The 18,311-nt window shown below is 39.9% G+C and overlaps 1 protein-coding gene across 1 annotated transcript in view; it reads right to left on the bottom strand.

Moving 5' to 3' along the window:
* Positions 1-18,311, bottom strand: part of gmnc (geminin coiled-coil domain containing) — a 61,107-nt gene that overhangs the window by 5,627 nt on the left and 37,169 nt on the right. Inside the window, exon 3 of the mRNA XM_057829122.1 lies at positions 610-747. Coding sequence (XP_057685105.1) covers positions 610-747 — 138 coding nt within the window. The remainder of the gene's footprint in view (positions 1-609; positions 748-18,311) is intronic.

Genomic DNA, 18,311 nt, shown 5'->3' with positions numbered 1-18,311 from the left:
AGCTAAAAATGACAGACATTTTCAATAATAAATATAATTAATTACCTACGTTTTATGGCTGGGTTGAAACCAAAGTGGTTGTGCGACATCTGTAAACAGGGGTTTTGAGGTTAAAACGGACAAATTAAAAATAGGTCTGGGGCCTAATGGGGGCCCCAAGAACCTCCAACTGATAGAGAAGTCTGCGCACTTAATTTTTTACGGTGCTTTAAAGATGCCACATGATTGAACAGGCCAGCAAGATCATAGAACAACAAGCTTGAGTGGAATTGATATAATGGAGTCATAATGATTATAGTTGCGACGTCTCGTTGGTGAAACTGATAGAGCCACTGTTGCCGTCTCTGGCAAAAAAAGTAAAAGTAAAATCTAATATGTAGAAAAGGAAAAATGTAACGACTAGTATAGCCCAAAGTAGCGGAGGAAGCGTAGCGTTTCTTCTTCACAAATTTACTCGAGTAAACGTTACAAAGTATGGCTTAGTAAAACTACTTTTTGTAAATTAAATTTTGTCAAAAAGTTACTCAAGTAAAGGTAATTGAGTAAATGTCACTCATTACTACCCACCTCTGCTAATAAATTGAGAAAAAAAAATTTTTTGGGACTGACCCCAAACATCCGAGGAACTTTGACGTTTCAACCCGATGTTGATGATGTCACACTGGTTGACAGGGGACCACGTAGGAGTTAGGGTTTCCATGGAAACTGATACAGGGGCAGAGTCAAGGATAACCTTTGAGAGTCCCCCTAAAAATACATAAAACACACAAAAAATTAATCCCATAAACTTCATAATTGTATAGACGGGACAATTCGGCCAACCACTGCGCAACGCCTTCAAGCAGGGGGCCAGGCATCCCACAATCCGATTCAGTTATTCGACACATGCAGTATTCAACGCTCATTTAGGATAAAAGTACGAAAGCTGTACTGCATACAAACAGCAAGGATTGTCTCAGGAGTGATTTGTTCGAGGTAATTATTATATTTTTCGTACCATGCATGCATTTTGAAACGTTGTGAAAAAAATCAATGGGAGAAATTAGCTGCTACGGCATTGGCATCATAGTTCGCTATATTTACGTAAAATGAATGGTCACTGCATGTTTTTTTTTTTTGCTTTTAACCAAGAATCAAGACTGTTTTACGCCCATATCTATAAAGAATTCGTGGATTTAAGCATTTATTCACAAGAATTTTCACCAGAAAAGCTCTTTCGCTAACAGACTAGCATTGTACTTCGACGTATTTACGTAAAATAAATGCTTACTGCGTGATGCTTTTATTTTTGCTTTTAACCAAGAATTGAGACTGTTGTACATCCATATCTATAAAGAATTCGGGGATTTAAGCATTTATTCACAAGAATTTTCACCAGAAAAGCTCTGTTTACGTCAGGCGGCCGCTAGCCTCATTCGCTAACAGACTAGCATTGTACTTCGACATATTTACGTAAAATAAATCCTTACTGCACGTTTTTTTTTTTTTTTTTTTTTTTTTTTGCTTTTAACCAAGAATCGAGACTGTTTTACATCCACATCGATGAGGAATTCAGGGATTTAAGCATTTATTCACAAGAATTTTGACCGGAAAAGCTCTGTTTACATCAGGCGGCCGCTAGCTACATTCACTAACAGACAAGCATTGTACTTCAACATATTTAAGTAAAACAAATGATTACTGCACGTTTTTTTGCTTTTAACCAAGAATCGAGACTGTTTTATGTCCATATCTATAAAGAATTCAGGGATTTAAGCATTTATTCACAAGAATTTTCAATGAAAAAAGCTCTGTTTACGTCAGGTGGCCGCTAGCCTTATTCGCTAACAGGCTAGCATTGTACTTCGACATATTTACGTAAAATAAATCCTTACTGCACTTTTTTTTTTGTTTTGGTTTTAACCAAGAATCGAGACTGTTTTAAATCCACATCGATAATGAATTCAGGGATTTAAGCATTTATTCACAAGTATTTTCAACGAAAAAAGCTGTTTTTGATTCCACTCGTTCACCTTTGATGGCCTTGCCAACAATGCAGGCCCCCTATTTATCAATACATAATGAAGTTTATGTTAATAGATAAAAAAATTAATGAAATGCATACCATAAGAAATAGTTCAAAATGAAATGAATTACAATAAAAACAGATTTTTTTATTTTAACTATAATAACAAAAATAATGAAACACTTAAAAATACAAATGAACAGTTCACTGTAAAAATACAGTTTTAAACTGAATAAGTTAACTCACCGTCTGCTATTGATTGCGATAGAAGTCCAATCCATTTTGACTAGGCAGGGACGAATGCACCTGCCCCCCCCAAGTAATTTTACATTCAATTGCTGTTAAATGTTTAAAAAAAATACTGAACAAAATCCTTTTTTTCCCCTAAAACAATAGAACACAATGTATTTCAACTAGAGATGTGGACCCCAGGAAGATCCTGGGGATCCTTAAATAAAGAAATAAATGTCCCGATCGATCGGGATCACGTCATTTTCAAAGTATCAGAATCGGCATAAAAATATCGGACATGCCTTTTTAAAATATATATATATATATATTTTTTAATTAAATCGTTTTCTAATTGTATTCAACGTTACAGACATAATATGTTACACTCATCCAGAGCATGGCTACAGTATCATTTACTGAAAGCTCAACAAATACACTAGATGGCAATATTTAGTCACAATGTATACAAAGTCACATATACCCTTTAGAATTACAAGTCTTTTATCCGTGGATCCCTCTCACAGAAAGAATGTTAATAATGTAAATGCCATCTTGAGGATTTATTGTCATAATAAACAAATACAGTACTTATGTACTGTATGTTAAATGTATATATTCGTCTGAGTTTTATTCATTTTTTTCTTTTAATGCATTGCCAAAATGTATATGATCGGGAAAAATTATCGGGAATGATTAGAATTGAATCGGGAGCAAAAAAAAAAGCAATCGGATCGGGAAATATCGGGATCGGCAGATACTCAAACTAAAACGATGGTGATCGGATCGGGAGCAAAAAAACATGACCGGAAAAACCCTAATTTTAACAGATGTTGCTTATTTTTTTGTGATTGAAAAGAACGAAAACTTTAAGACATTCGCATACTTTCTTTACAAATAAAAGCACTTTACAATATGTATACATTTTTTAATTTTACCACTATTATGTTGTAAATTTCACTGAATTATCCAATTGTTTGTTCTAGTTTTTCTACGTCTGAAGTACAGTATTTTTTCAAAGCTATAAAAAGAATTTGGTTCGTTTAACACAATTTTAACACAATTTTACTATGAAATAAACTGTTATAATGATTCCTTGTGTTTACAAAATATTACAGCTAATTTCACTTGCAGTTTTGGATTCCCACTTTATGTGTTTTTCTGTCATGGATTTACAGTATTTTTCTGTCATATTTACAACTTTATTTGTATTTACCTTTTTTTTTTTAACAGTGTATTATAATTTAAAACAAAAAAATAGAAATGTCACGTGCACAATCACTCACCGCACTCTTCTGCCACGTGCTCGCTTGGCCACAAAAAACAAGAACAACAAATTAAAAGTAAATTGAAAGAAAAATCTTCTAAAGTTCCAAAGGTTTAAATGCAAAGAGAAGGGATGACGAGGAAACGTGCTGCTGCTAGTGAAGATCGTCTGTTCCTAACAAGACGACTCACACGCAAGCACATAGGACGGCACATCCACAGCTCGACCAATCACATTCATTCGTGTTGCGATATCATTCTCGATGCTGCTAGGAAAACACCTGAAATGAAGAAATCAAGTGCCTTTTCCAATGATTTTCCCGTTTTGGGGATTATTGTTAACTCCTACTGTTGTTTTACTGTCATTTTTACGAGCTATTGGACTCATCTCGACAGTGCTGTGATTTAGATGTTTTAAATCAAGGATGCAGAATGGCCACTAGATGTCAGTAAATTAGCAAAACAGGACTGTAAGATCGCCACACAAGTATGGAAGCCCACTTCCGCCACTAAAAAAATCAAAATATCAAAACAAGAAGCCTATTTACGCTAGTAGACAAGTTTTATTTTATTTTATTTTATTTTTTTACTTGCTGGTGCCCGTTTCCGCCATTGAAAAAAAGCGTTTACCACCTGCAAACAAAAAAAAAAACTTAACGTAACACTTGCATTTATGTACAGGGGGGCAAATAAGTATTTAGTCAACCACTAATTGTGCATGTTCTCCCACTTGAAAATATTAGAGAGGCCTGTAATTGTCAACATGGGTAATCCTCAACCATGAGAGACAGAATGTGGAAAAAAAAAAAAAAACAGAAAATCACATTGTTTGATTTTAAAAGAATTTATTTGCAAATCATGGTGGAAAATAATTATTTGGTCAATACCAAAAGTTCATCTCAATACTTTGTTATGTACCCTTTGTTGGCAATAACGGAGGCCAAACGTTTTCTGTAACTCTTCACTAGCTTTTCACACACTGTTGCTGGTATTTTGGCCCATTCCTCCATGCAGATCTCCTCTAGAGCAGTGATGTTTTGGGGCTATCGTTGGGCAACACGGACTTTCGACTCCCTCCACAGATTTTCTATGAGGTTGAGATCTGGAGACTGGCTAGGCCACTCCAGGATCTTGAAATGCTTCTTATGAAGCCACTCCTTTGTTGCCCTGGCTGTGTGTTTGGGATCATTGTCATGCTGAAAGACCCAGCCACGTCTCATCTTCAATGCCCTTTCTGATGGAAGGAGATTTTCACTCAAAATCTCTCAATACATGGCCCCATTCATTCTTTCCTTTACACGGATCAGTCGTCCTGGTCCCTTTGCAGAAAAACAGCCCCAAAGCATGATGTTTCCACCCCCATGCTTCACAGTGGGTATGGTGTTCTTCGGATGCAATTCAGTATTCTTTCTCTTCCAAACACGAGAACCTGTGTTTCTCCCCAAAAGTTCTATTTTGGTTTTATCTGACCATAACACATTCTCCCAGTCCTCTTCTGGATCATCCAAATGCTCTCTAGCAAACCGCAGACGGGCCTGGACGTGTACTATTTATTTCGGGTTGTAAAATCTTGCAGCAGTAGCGGAGTTTGGAAATATAATCCACTTTTTAAATCTATTTTTGCACTACTCTAATTTCTCCAGAAGTAATGCAATCGCCATTACTTTGTACTCGGCTGCAAAAGTAGTGTGCCTTCCCCGCAAATGTCTTTCCACTTTACTCCTTTTGTGATTTGACAACTTCTCGCTACAGAGCAAACGTTCAGAAAATTCTTCCGCATTGGCAATGAATGCAATTGATTCTGCCCAAGAAACGTTGAATCCTCTGTTCTCCTCAGTTTTTTTCTCTTTTCCTCTTTGGAATCCATGAGCCGCTGGTTTGTTTGCCCTCCTAATATAAACGTGCGTCGCAGGCTATTACGCAAATCTTCATTGACAAAAATGTTGAAATGTAATGATTATTGTACAGATTTTTACATCTTTGGAAAACGTTAAGATTGTGTGATGTTTGTCCTCCTAAAGAAACCATGTTCAAAAAAAAACAAAAAAAAACATCTTATATATATATATACATACATACAGTGGGGAGAACAAGTATTTGATACACTGCCGATTTTGCTGGTTTTCCCACTTGCAAAGCATGTAGAGGTCTGTAATTTGTATCATAAGTTCTCTTCAACTGTGAGGGACGGAATCTAATACAAAAAAACTGAAAATCACGTTGTATGATTTTTAAATTACAAATTTGCATTTAATTGCATGAAATAAGTATTTGATACATCACAAAAATAGAACTTAATATTTGGTACAGAAACCTTTGTTTGCTATTACAGATACCAAACATTTCCTGTGGTCCTTGACAAGGTTTGCACACACTGCAGTAGGGATTTTGGTCCACTCCTCCATGCAGATCTTCTCCAGAGCCTTCAGGTTTCGGGGCTGCTGCCGGGCAACACGGACTTTCAGCTCCCTCCATAGATTTTCTATCGGGTTCAGATCTGGTGACTGGCTAGGCCACTCCAGGACCTTAAGATGCTTCTTACGGAGCCACTCTTTAGTTGCCTTGGCTGTGTGCTTTGGGTCGTTGTCATGCTGGAAGACCCAGCCACGACCCATCTTCAGGGCTCTTACTGAAGGAAGGAGGTTGTCAGCCAAAGTCTGGCGATACATAGCCCCATCCATCCTCCCCTCAATACGGTGCAGTCGTCCAGTACCCTTGGCAGAGAAGCAGCCCCAAAAAATGATGTTTCCTCCTCCATGTTTCACGGTTGGGATGGTGTTCTCGGGGTTGTACTCATCCTTCTTTTTCCTCCAAACACGACGAACCGAGTTCAGACCAAAAAGTTCAATTTTGGTCTCATCCGACCACATGACCTTCTCCCATTGCTCCTCTGGATCATCCAGATGGTCAGTGGCAAACTTCAGACGTGTCTGGACATGCACTGGCTTCAGCAGCGGGACTTTGCGTGTGCTGTAGGATTTTAATCCATGAGGGCGTAATGTGTTTCCGATGGTTGTCTTCGAGACTGTGGTTCCAGCTCTCTTCAGGTCATTGACCAGGTCCTGCCGTGTAGTTCTGGGCTGATCCCTCACCTTCCTCATGATCAGTGATGCCCCACGAGGTGAGATCTTGCATGGAGCCCTAGAACGAGGCAGAATGACCGTCAACTTGAACTTCTTCCATTTTCTAATAATCGCTTCAACAGTTGTTACCTTCTCACCAAGATGCTTGCTTATTTTCCTGTAGCCCATCCCAGCCTTGTGCAGGTCTATCATTTTCTCCCTGATGTCCTTACACAGCTCTTTGGTCTTGGCCATTGTGGAGAGGTTGGAGTTTGTTTGTTTGAGCATGTGAACAGGTGTCTTTTATACAGGTAACAAGTTCAAACAGGTGCAGTTACTTCCGGTAATGAGTGGAGAACAGGAGGGGTTCTTAAAAAAGAACTGAGAGCTGAAATATTTACTAGTTGGTAATGTATCAAATACTTATTTCATGCAGTTAAATACCAATTTATTATTTAAAAATTATACAATGTGATTTTCTTGATTTTTGTATTAGATTCCGTCCCTCACAGTTGAAGAGAACTTATGATACAAATTACAGACCTCTACATGGCTTGCAAGTGGGGAAACCAGCAAAAGCGGCAGTGTATCAAATACTTGTTCTCCCCACTGTGTGTGTATATATATATATATATATATATATATATATATATATATATATAAAAGCAAAAAGTATGGAATCACCAGTCTCGGACGAGAACTCACTCAGACATTTTATTATGTAGAACAAACTCAGATAAAAAGCTTGTAAAAATAATGAATTAGTTCAAAAGTGCAGCTCCTTGGCATTCAGAAACACTAAAAGAAATGAATAAAAACATTGTGGTGGTCAGTAAATTTTACTTTTATTGAGCAAGTGCAGGGAAATAAATATAGAATCACTCCATTCTGAAGAAAAAAAAATATGGAATCACTCCATTTTGAGTAGAAAATACAGACACACCCAGTCAATTTCCTTTCCTTAATTGGGCCCCTGCCTCAGATTAGATCTGCTCGTTAGTCAGCAGTTTATACAGTGCAGTTATCACACCCTGGAGGGCTGCTGGACCAAATGGATTCACAAGAATCATGGCTCCATCAAGAGAAATCTCTTGAGACCAAGGAGAGGATTATCAAATTTCTTGAACAAAGTAACGCTACACGTATGGTTGCCAAAGATGTGGGCTGTTCACAGCCAGCTGTATCAAAAATCAGGACCAGTTACAAACAGCATGGCAAGGTTGTTAAAGTTAAGCGTACTGGTAGAACAGTGTAGGCCGGGGGGTTGGAAACCCATGTTTTGAGAGCCGCATGTGGCTCTTTAGCGCTGCTCTAGTGGCTCCCTGGACCATTTAAAAAATGTTTGAAAATGGAAAAAAGATGTAAAAAATGTTTTTATATGCCGCCTATGCAGACATTTTTCCAGATAACAGTACATTAATCAGAATTGAGGAAATTAATCCCAATTTAGATGTTTTTTGCCCTTAAATGCTTAACCCATTGATGCACTTTAGAGAGAAAATTAGGGAGAAGAAGATGAAAGAGACAACCAAAAAAAGCAATGTATCACTCTTGTGGTGAAGGACAGTGTAGGCCGGGGGTCGGCAACCCGTGTTTTGAGAGCCGCATGTGGCTCTTTAGCGCTGCCCTAGTGGCTCCCTGGAACATTTAAAAAATGGAAAAAAGATGTTTTTTTTTTTAGTTTTTGTTTGAACATGGTTTCTTTAGGACAGGGGTCCCCAAACTATGGCCTGCGGGCCGGATACGGCCCGCCTCCACATTTGGTCAGGCCCCCTGAAACAAAAAAAAAATTTGAAAAAAAAAAAATATTTTTTTTTTCCCCTATAGAGTTATTTATTTCCTGGCTTTTTCTGTGAAGAACCCCGAGAGGGTTATTTGGTTATTATCTATTTAATTGATAGTGTTATTATTATTATATTATATTATATTATATTATTATTTTATTTACTTTTGTTCCGTGAAGAATCCAGAAATGGTTATTTGATTGCGGCTTTCTGAAAAACAATAAATCTTTACATTTTGGCACTCCTGCAATCGTCACACCTTTTCTGTTACAAACTGACCCCAGCACCTCATCAGAGAAGGGAAAAGTTATGTGGCCCTCACAGTAAAAAGTTTGGGGACCCCTGCTTTAGGAGGACAAACATTACACAAACAATCTAAACGTTTTCCAATGCTGTAAAAATGTGCACAATAATTATTATTATTATTTGCGTCATAGCCTGCGACGCACGTTTCTATCAGCAGGGCAAAAAAAAACAGCAGCTCTGTGATGGGACATGGATTCCAAAGAGGAAAAGAGAAGAAAAGCGCAGCCCAGCAAAGGAGCCAACACCCCCCCCCCCGGGGAACCAGGGTGGTCCCCCGGGCCACCTGTGCACCCATCAACCGGCCTTCAGAGGGGATGCACCACCAACCCCACCCCCGTCCGCCCACCCGGCCCACGAGCCACAGCCCCCAACCGGCACTGCACGCCACGGGACCCCCAATGGCCCACCAAACCCAGGGTAGGGCAGGGTCCCCCGCCCGAGCAGGTACCATCCAGCCGATACACCGGCGCCCAGGCACCGCCCCACGGCGCACAGGGCAGATACCCAGTCAGAGAAGAGAGGGGAAGGCGGAGGCAGGAAGACGCCGAGGAACAAATAACAGTCTTGTGCTAGTTGGAATATGAAAATAATAAAAATGCACTTATTCAGGACGACATGGCAAAATTACTGCATAATGGTCAAAACTCTCGACTTCACCTTTACTGTCGCACCTCCCGAACGATATTTTATGACACCTAAATCGGACATATGTCATTTCCCTTCCCCGGCTTCGGAGAATGCAAACAAACCAAGAGGCGTGACAGCTAGCCGACATGCTAACCCGAAGCGAGTGATGTTTCAAAGTCTTCGAAGCGGAAAATCACACATACCTAGCCCGGATTATTTGACATGACGACTGGGTTGTCGAATGTCATTGTGGATCGGCAAACCGCCCGGCGGAGAGAAATTTACAGCTCGTTCCCCGGAGGAGGGCGGCTGCAGTTGCTGTGCAGCTAACGTGCAGCTACAGTGCACGAAGAGAGCTTTTTACATGCCTATCAATGATCAAATGTAAGTAGTCCTTTATTTAAAGAAAGTTTGTAGTGTTTACTTTGTAATCGCTGTATTCGTATTTGATATAATACAAAACAAGATGTTTACTCACTTCGTCGTAAGTCCAATGGTCCCACAGTAGTAGGGCTTGTTTGGCCAATATCCACGGTGAATGGGAACCTTTTGAAACTCCAAAAAGGCGCTCACGCCTCTCCCTCATACAGCAAGATTTTTCTGCAGCCGTTTGGCTGGCGTGATGCGAAAAATAAACGTATTAATTCGCAAAATCAGCTGAATCCTTAGTCCTCATACACAACAGTACGGCTGTATAGTGAAGAGGACGCCTTCGTCCGTACACGTCACAGCGCCCTCCTCCTCAACGCAAGACCGAAGCCGGAAGTCACTCATTTTCATGGCGCGGGATTCAAAAAACTAAATAAATATAGCGATCGCTTCCACACACATCCGAGCGGTCCATAGCGTGTATTATGAAATAAACATGCTTTTTCGTGTCACATGCACTTTAAACTAATATTCTGGCACCTTCATAGTAAGTATGTCAGCATTTTTGTTTGCGTTGTTTTTTTTAGATATAACAACACGATTATTTAGGGGAGCTTAAGAATATTTGAGGAGGCTGAAGCCCCCTTAAAATGGGCTAAGGACACCACTGAGTGGCCATCAGGTGTTTCGTGCACATTATTATGGGATGGCACAATAACCTACAGTTCACCATATGTGCCAATCAAATTCAGTGGTCGTTCTGTGTGTCAGGAGGGCATGTCCCTCGGCAGGTGGGCCACTTTGATGTTAACACGGCAACACATAGTGCCTCTCGTTTCCCAATTAGCTCCCGAGATCGGTGTAGATAGACGGATATTGCCGTCGGGGAGCGAGATTACTCGGCTTTTTTACTCAGTGGACGGTTATATGTGGTGAAAATCCCAAATAAGCCACTCGTGAGGCTACAGGTGGTCTACCTGGTGGTCGAACTGGGATTGTGAGCGCAGATGCCAAATCCCGTCCGCCCCGCCTTCCGTTTCACTACCCTGCTGAGATGTTAATGCCGGGGGGGGGGGGGGGGGGGACGGATTTGTTGGGCAATAGCGCGCGACATCGCCACGTGTCAAATTGAGTCAACTTTTACTCATAGAAAACCACCTGCATCGGAAAAAAACGTAATACCACATGTCAATCAATGTTTAGTCCTTTACTTGTTCTCTCTTTTGTACTTTTTAAATAAATCAAAATACTTTGCTCTGGGGGTCAGTAACTTCCGTGAATCATTCCCTGTTGATGTTGGCCATTTCCAGGTCACTTCCTGTTGGCTCTGAGTCATTTAAGGCTCACATATCATCAGTGTTGTTAATCTTACTTTAAAAAAGTATGTCATTACAGTTAGAAATTACTAATTCCAAAAAGTAATTGCATTAGTAACTCAGTTACCTGAATGTAAGAGTAATTAGTTACTTGGCAAAGTAACTTTTTTTCTCCATTAAAAAAAACAAAACAAAATAACCATAGATCACACTATGCAAGTTCAAAGGGTTTTTGGGGGCAATTGACCCTAGCCTAATTCTTTACCCTAAACTTAACTAGACACAGTGGTATTGCAGCTCATGCGATAACTAGACAGTAACCTTTGCTATGTTTGGAAGTCATTTAATGTTGTGAATCAACCATTAGGAAAGGCAAGGCAAATTTATTTATATAGCACAATTCAACACAAGGCAATTCAAAGTGCTTTACATCACATGAAGATCATAAAAATCACATTTAAATCCACACAACGTAAAAACCAAGACAAAAGATCGCTGACAAGGATGCACTAAAGGACCCAAATGCTCGATAGTTCAATCCAAACAAAGATTTATTTTCCAGTTCATAAAGTTCAAAAAGGGAAGATAACAAAAATTCACAGCAACGGCTGGATATTAATCAACAAAAATTCACAGCAACGGCTGGATATTAATCAACAAAAATTCACAGCAACGGCTGGATATTAATCAACAAAAATTCACAGCAACAGCTGGACCTCAATCAACTGAGTATAGTTCACTAGAAACAAAAAAGGCATTGGTTCAAAAACATGAATCGTTCTCAAAAAGGGGCTTACACAAGGACGTGGCGTAGGACGTGGCAGGATAGCAGACAAACCGACACTGGGCAAGGTTAGAAGCAGGCTATTTATACAAAGGGTCACAGGTGGACGCAATCCGCCTGATTGGCAAGGGCAGGAAGTAAAGTTAACTGTAGGAGGCACGCCACTACCAAAATAAAAGAACCTGACATGAATCAACACAAAACATTAACAAGACTTCCGAGACGTGACAATCGCATTTAATCACAGAACAAAAATAAATAAACAAAAATAAAAATAAAACCAAAACTACTACTACTAATAATAATTGAAATCAGCAATGGAGATAAGCACAAGAGGAATAGAAAGCAGGTAGATTGAAATATATAGCCAGTTATGGATATGCAGTGCTAAACAAAAGCATTTTTAGCCCTGATTTAAAAGAGCTAACAGTTTGAGCATACTTCAGACGTTCGGGTAACTTGTTCCAGAGGTGAGGAGCATAATAACTAAATGCTGCCTCACCCTGCTTGGTTCTTATTCTTGGAACATGCATAAGACCGGTTCCAGACGACCTTAGGGGTCTAGATGTCTCATAAGAATCTAACAAGTCAAGCATGTATTTTGGTCCAAGGCCATTAAGTGTTTTGTAGTATTTTATAGTCTATCCTTTGACTCACTGGAAGCCAGTGTAGCGATTTCAAAACCGGTGTAATGTGGTCCAGCTTCCTTGTATTTGTGAGGACTCTGGCTGCAGCATTCTGTATGCAGCCATTAAAGTTGTTAAAATTGCTCCCGTTATTGCATTAGTTCCCTTCTGTCTACTTTCGACATGTGAAACTTTAAAAACTGTTTCATTATTTAAAGATAGATTCTAGTCAAGACTTTGCCGATTAAGAGTATTTTAGATTAAAAAGTTACTTAGGTTCGCTAGGAAGGTTCTCTACAACAGAGCCTTCCTGAGAAGTCTACTGCTTTAAGATGGCAGCTGTTTACTGACGCCGGCGAGTCCATCATTTTTGCATCTAGTTCCCTATACATGTGCTGACGCCGCCGTGTCTGTCATTTCGCTTCTAGTTCTATATATATATATATACAGTGGGGCAAATAGGTCAACCACCAATTGTGCAAGTTCTCCTACTTGAAAAGATTAGGGAGGCCTGTAATTGTCAACATGGGTAAACCTCAACCATGAGAGATGGAATGTGGAAAAAAAAAACTGAAAATCACATTGTTTAATTTTTGAAGAATTTATTTCCAAATCAGAGTGGAAAATAAGTATTTGGTCACCTACAAACAAGCAAGATTTCTGGCTGTCAAAGAGGTCTAACTTCCTCTAACGAGGTCTAACGAGGCTCCACTCGTTACCTGTATTAATGGCACCTGTTTTAACTCATTATCGGTATAAAAGACACCTGTCCACAACCTCAGTCAGTGAGTCACACTCCAAACTCCACTATGGCCAAGACCCAAGAGCTGTCGAAGGACACCAGAGACAAAATTGTAGACCTGCACCAGGCTGAGAAGACTGAATCTGCAATAGGTAAAATGCTTGGTGTAAAGAAATCAACTGTGGGAGCAATCATTAGAAAATGGAAGGCATACAAGACCACTGATAATCTCCCTCGATGTGGGGCACCTGGAGTGGCCTAGCCAGTCTCCAGATCCTAACCCCATAGAAAATCTGTGGAGGGAGTTGAAAGTCCGTGTTGCCCAACGACAGCCCAAAAACATCACTGCTGTAGAGGCGATCTGCATGGAGGAATGGGCCAAAATACCAGCAACAGTGTGTGAAAAGCTTGTGAAGAGTTACAGAAAACGTTTGGCCTCCGTTATTGCCAACAAAGGGTACATAACAAAGTATTGAGAGGAACTTTTGGTATTGACCAAATACTTATTTTCCGCCATGCTTTACAAATAAATTCTTTAAAAATCAAACAATGTGATTTTCTGTTTTTTTTTTCCCCAGATTCTGTCTCTCATGGTTGAGGTTTACCCATGTTGACAATTACAGGCCTCTCTAATATTTTCAAGTGGGAGAACTTGACCAATTAGTGGTTGACTAAATACTTATTTGCCTCACTGTATGTGATATCTAATGTAGCATCATGTGGGCGTAGTTTGTAGGCTATCGGCTACAGTCAGGGATTATTGGAGCCACCTAGCATCGCGTTTGCAACGGCGCAACAACTCCCTTGCCTCCTCCCCACTCCAGCTCTGCTCTCTCGTCTCCGTGACTCCGTGTCCCTCAGACTTTTCTCGCGTCATTCAACCAACGTAGTAACACATAGTAGCGCACGCCTGTACATCCTCAGTAACGGCGTTGCCAAGATGAGAAAAGTAATTAATTAGATTACTCACTACTGAAAAAAATAACGGCGTTAGTGTGCCACAATTCTCTGGTCTCAAACTACGAGACAGGATGGTGACACTAAAGGCCGAGTTATACTTCCGCGTCAGACCTGCGCTGTCAAGGAAGACCCGAGTTACGACCCTGCGCCGTAGCCTGACGTGCTCCTCTCGAATTTTCTAACCTTCGCGTCGCGTATGACGTGCAGAAACGGACCGTGACTGGTCCGCTCAGACTGTTGTTTCCGGTTGAGCGCGAAATCACCGCCATTGTAGAATAGAATCAAACATTATTTTCTACACACAAAAATGGACCAAGCCGACGCGAGTATCATCGAAGAGCAAGTCTCATCAAGACATTATTGTGATTGCCAAATGGCAAGATCGGCGATTGAAAAAAAAAAAAAAATGGAAGAACCACCGAGACGTGTGTGTTCGGAATCAAGTGGCCACACGAAGCGGTGACCCAGTCGGCCAAAAACTGCCAACTTTTATCACTTTATGTCGTATTTTTGGTTGGTGCACTTCATCATTTATTGTGTACATATGTTTGCTGTGAGTCCGTGACTTATTTACATGTCACACTTCAAGTATATGAAGAATAAAGCAGAGATTTGGTGTCAAGAGTTGTTTTGATCTTTAATTTTCAATAACAGACAGTTCACACACTATACATCATCACTGATTGAGAGTGCCTCGGTGCTTTTTATGATAAGGTTAAAATCAAGGCTCCCAACGCAGTTTGGGAAGTTCCATAGACGCCAGAAATCTGCTATGACTTCCCACTGGCTGGTTGTAGGACACGGCAAACAAATCGGGCCGGAGGGCTTTGCAGACCTTGAACGCAGTGCTCGACGCCAGTTTAAAGCTAGCCGCCACAGCTAGCTCTCTCCACCCGAGTCTAAAACTCTCTGTGCGGCATCAAGTCGGCCAGACTGCCTCGAAACCATCTTCTGCGTCGCCTAAAAATTGAATATTTTCTGTGTTTCACATTTTTAACCACTTGGTGGATGAATTTACATTTAACAAATATAAACATAAAAAGCATTGGAGTAGTCCATAACTACATATTAATTGTCATAATAAAAAAGGAACATATAGAAAATTCAACAACAAAAAAACACAACTAAAAATTGGAAAATTTAAAAAATAATACAATTCATTAAGAAATAAAATAAAATTGAAAAAATGTTGAGAATTATTTTTAAATAATGTATAAATTATAATTAGTATTAATGAGTATATGTGTGCCGTTCCCTGTGGAATGAGACAAGAAGCTGGATCGTTTGACTTCTGCACAGGAGGTGACAGCACACCTTACATGATCTCCCGCCGTCAAAAACAAGCCAAAATGTCTGCCTTACACACACGCTAATTTTGTTCCTTACGTTTAGCTGCCAGCTCGTTGCCGCTAATCCCCGTTAAGATAAACCCCTTTTTGCGGCCACAATGGATCCCTGCTGGGCGAGTCGACGGTTGGGGGTCGGAGCAGCTGCTTTAAAGAGGGAAATTTGAAGGACAGTGTGTTGAAAACAAATAGTTTGTATGTCTGGACCGACTGGCCACCCATCGAGAAACAAATTAAACCATCAAGGAAAACGTATGTTCCATTTCTGAGGTCTTTTGGTGATTCATTCTGACATCTGAATTTTGGCCTGTTTTACTGCCCTTTCTCCCCAGGGATTCTTCTTTTTATTTTTCATCAAAATGACTTTCTGGAATTGGGGGTCCAGTTGTCCTAAGCATTTGTTAAATGTGGCCTGTGACACCGTTGGAGACTCTTTTGTGATTTATGTGCCACTGACGGTGATAGATGTCCAATTCATTTGACCTAAGATGGGCTAAAGCAGGGGTGTCCAAACTTTTTGCAAAGGGGGCCAGATTTGATGTGGTAAAAATGTGGAGGGCCGACCTTGGCTGACATCCTTTACGTAGAACAATATTTTAAAGGAAATGTTAGCAAGCCATTCTGTGTGTCACATTTGCTTTATTTTTTTTTCTAGTGCTGAAATGATGAATCGATTAACTCCAGTATTCGATTAAAGTAAAAAGATTCGAATTAAATTTTGCTGCTTCGAGTATTCGTTTAATTAAAGTGATACACTGCCCTCCAGTCTGCCTCATTTCACATGGCTGAATCCAGCTGCTCCATGTTAAAACCAACGTAAGCATAAGTTTTTGTTTGAGCTAATATTTTTAAAATGCATTCGTAATTTAGTGTATTGGTATATTTAGCTTTTTTTTTGTGGGAATATGTGTCCGAATCATTTGTCAAGAGCATTGTAAAAAAAAAAAAAAAAAGCGTTAGTATTTTATAGCATTTAAGCTAGCAGACATTTGCTATGTAAGTTAGCTATTGTTCTTTTGTCAATCCTTATTTTTTATACCGTTTGAGGCTCAGCTCAGGTATTTTGATTTTTCATGTTCCTTATCCGATTACTCGATTATTCGAACTAGTTCATCGGTTAATCGACTACTAAAATAATCAATAGCTGCAGCCCTAATTTTTTTAATGAATAATTTCAACAATCTCGCAACTAGCCTTTGTGGGGTTGTCTTTCCACTCTCAGGCTCTTGCGAAATACTGCTGTTATATGTAATGTAATAATGTAATAATGCTGCTGTAAAATTAAACTAGCTTCAAGTTGCTTCAATTTCTCACTTCTTCCCTGTAATCTTTTCGTACATGTCAGCGTGTCTTGTTTGGTAATATCGCCTAACATTGAACTATTTAAAAACAGCGCACTGTCTATTTTCAAATGAGGCAGACACAGCTGTTGCGTATTTTAGTGAAGAAATAGTCCGATTTCCACATATCCCTGAAGCGTCGGCCGTCGCAGTCAACAGTTTTTGTTGATTGTCGCCATTTTAGAAAATTGGGAGTAAAGGGTCACACAGGGTAATGTTGCTTAGAGTGCTGCTGCCTTTTAGTGGGTAAATGAGGAGCAGCATTTAGTGTGTAAGCTACTTCACATGCTGGTAGCAGTACTGCTGACCAACATACTACTACTGCACTTATTAAGTCTATGCGGGCCAGATGTTAATGATTATTATGACAGAGGTTGGGGGCCAGATGAAATTTGACCGAGGGCCGCATTTGGCCCCCGGGCCGGACTTTGGACATGTCTGGGCTAAAGCATAATCTTTTGCTATTCATATCTCGAAAAACAACAAAAATTGGTCACTCAGATCTCGAGGCACCACGTACTAATTTGGACTTTTAATTATGGTTTCGTAATTCAGTGTTGTTTATGGCCAATCTTTTAATTTTCGCCTCAGTCCTCCAATGATTAATCGAGTACTTCGATTACAAAAAAAGCTTTGAATCAAATTTTGCTGCCTCGAATATTGGTTTTATTAGAGTGGCGTTGCAATGGTTTGTTTTGTAAGTGTTTGCATTTTGTTTTATTTTGATTTGGGTGGATATATTGCCTTCTAGTGACAACAGTGAATATGACACAACTCATTTAACATGGCTGAATCTAGCTGCTCCCTGTTAAGACTAACATTAGGTAAGTTTCTTGTTGTTGTTGTTTTTTAATGCATTCGTAATTTAGTTTATAGTGCATGTGACACGATAAAGCATGTTTATTTCATAATACACGCGGTATTTTATGCTCCTGAATGATATGGACCGCTTGGATGTGTGTGGAAGCGATCGCTATGTTTATTTAGTTTTTTGAATCCCGCGCCATTAAATGAGTGAATTCCGGCTTCAGTCTTGCGTTGAGGAGGAGGGCGCTGTGACGTGTACGGTAGAAGACGTCCTCTTCACTATACAGAGTATTGTTGTGTATGAGGACGAAGGATTCAGCTGATTTTGCGGATTTATACGTTTATTTTTCGCATCACGCCAGCCAAACGGCTGCAGAAAAATCATTCTGCATGAGGGAGAAGCGTATGCGCCTTTTTGGAGTTTCAAAAGGTTCCCATTCACCGTGGATATTTACTGTGGGACCATTGGACTTACGAGGAAGTGAGTAAACATCTTGTTTTGTATTATGTCAAATACGAATACAGCGATTACAAAGTAAACATTACAAACTTTCTTTAAATAAAGGACTACTTACGTTTGATCATTGATAGGCATGTATAAAGCTGTCTTCATGCACATTAGCAGCACGTTAGCTGCACAACAACTGCAGCCACCCTCCTCCGGGGAACGAACTGTAAATTGCTCTCCGCCGGGCGGTTTGCCGATCCGCAAAGACAATCGACAACCCAGTCGTCATGTCAAT

The sequence above is a fragment of the Corythoichthys intestinalis genome, unplaced genomic scaffold, assembly GCF_030265065.1.
Source record: "Corythoichthys intestinalis isolate RoL2023-P3 unplaced genomic scaffold, ASM3026506v1 HiC_scaffold_23, whole genome shotgun sequence".
Taxonomy (NCBI): domain Eukaryota; kingdom Metazoa; phylum Chordata; class Actinopteri; order Syngnathiformes; family Syngnathidae; genus Corythoichthys; species Corythoichthys intestinalis.
The sequence above is the reverse complement of the archived record's forward strand: the minus strand, read 5'-3'. Positions and strand labels throughout refer to the sequence as shown.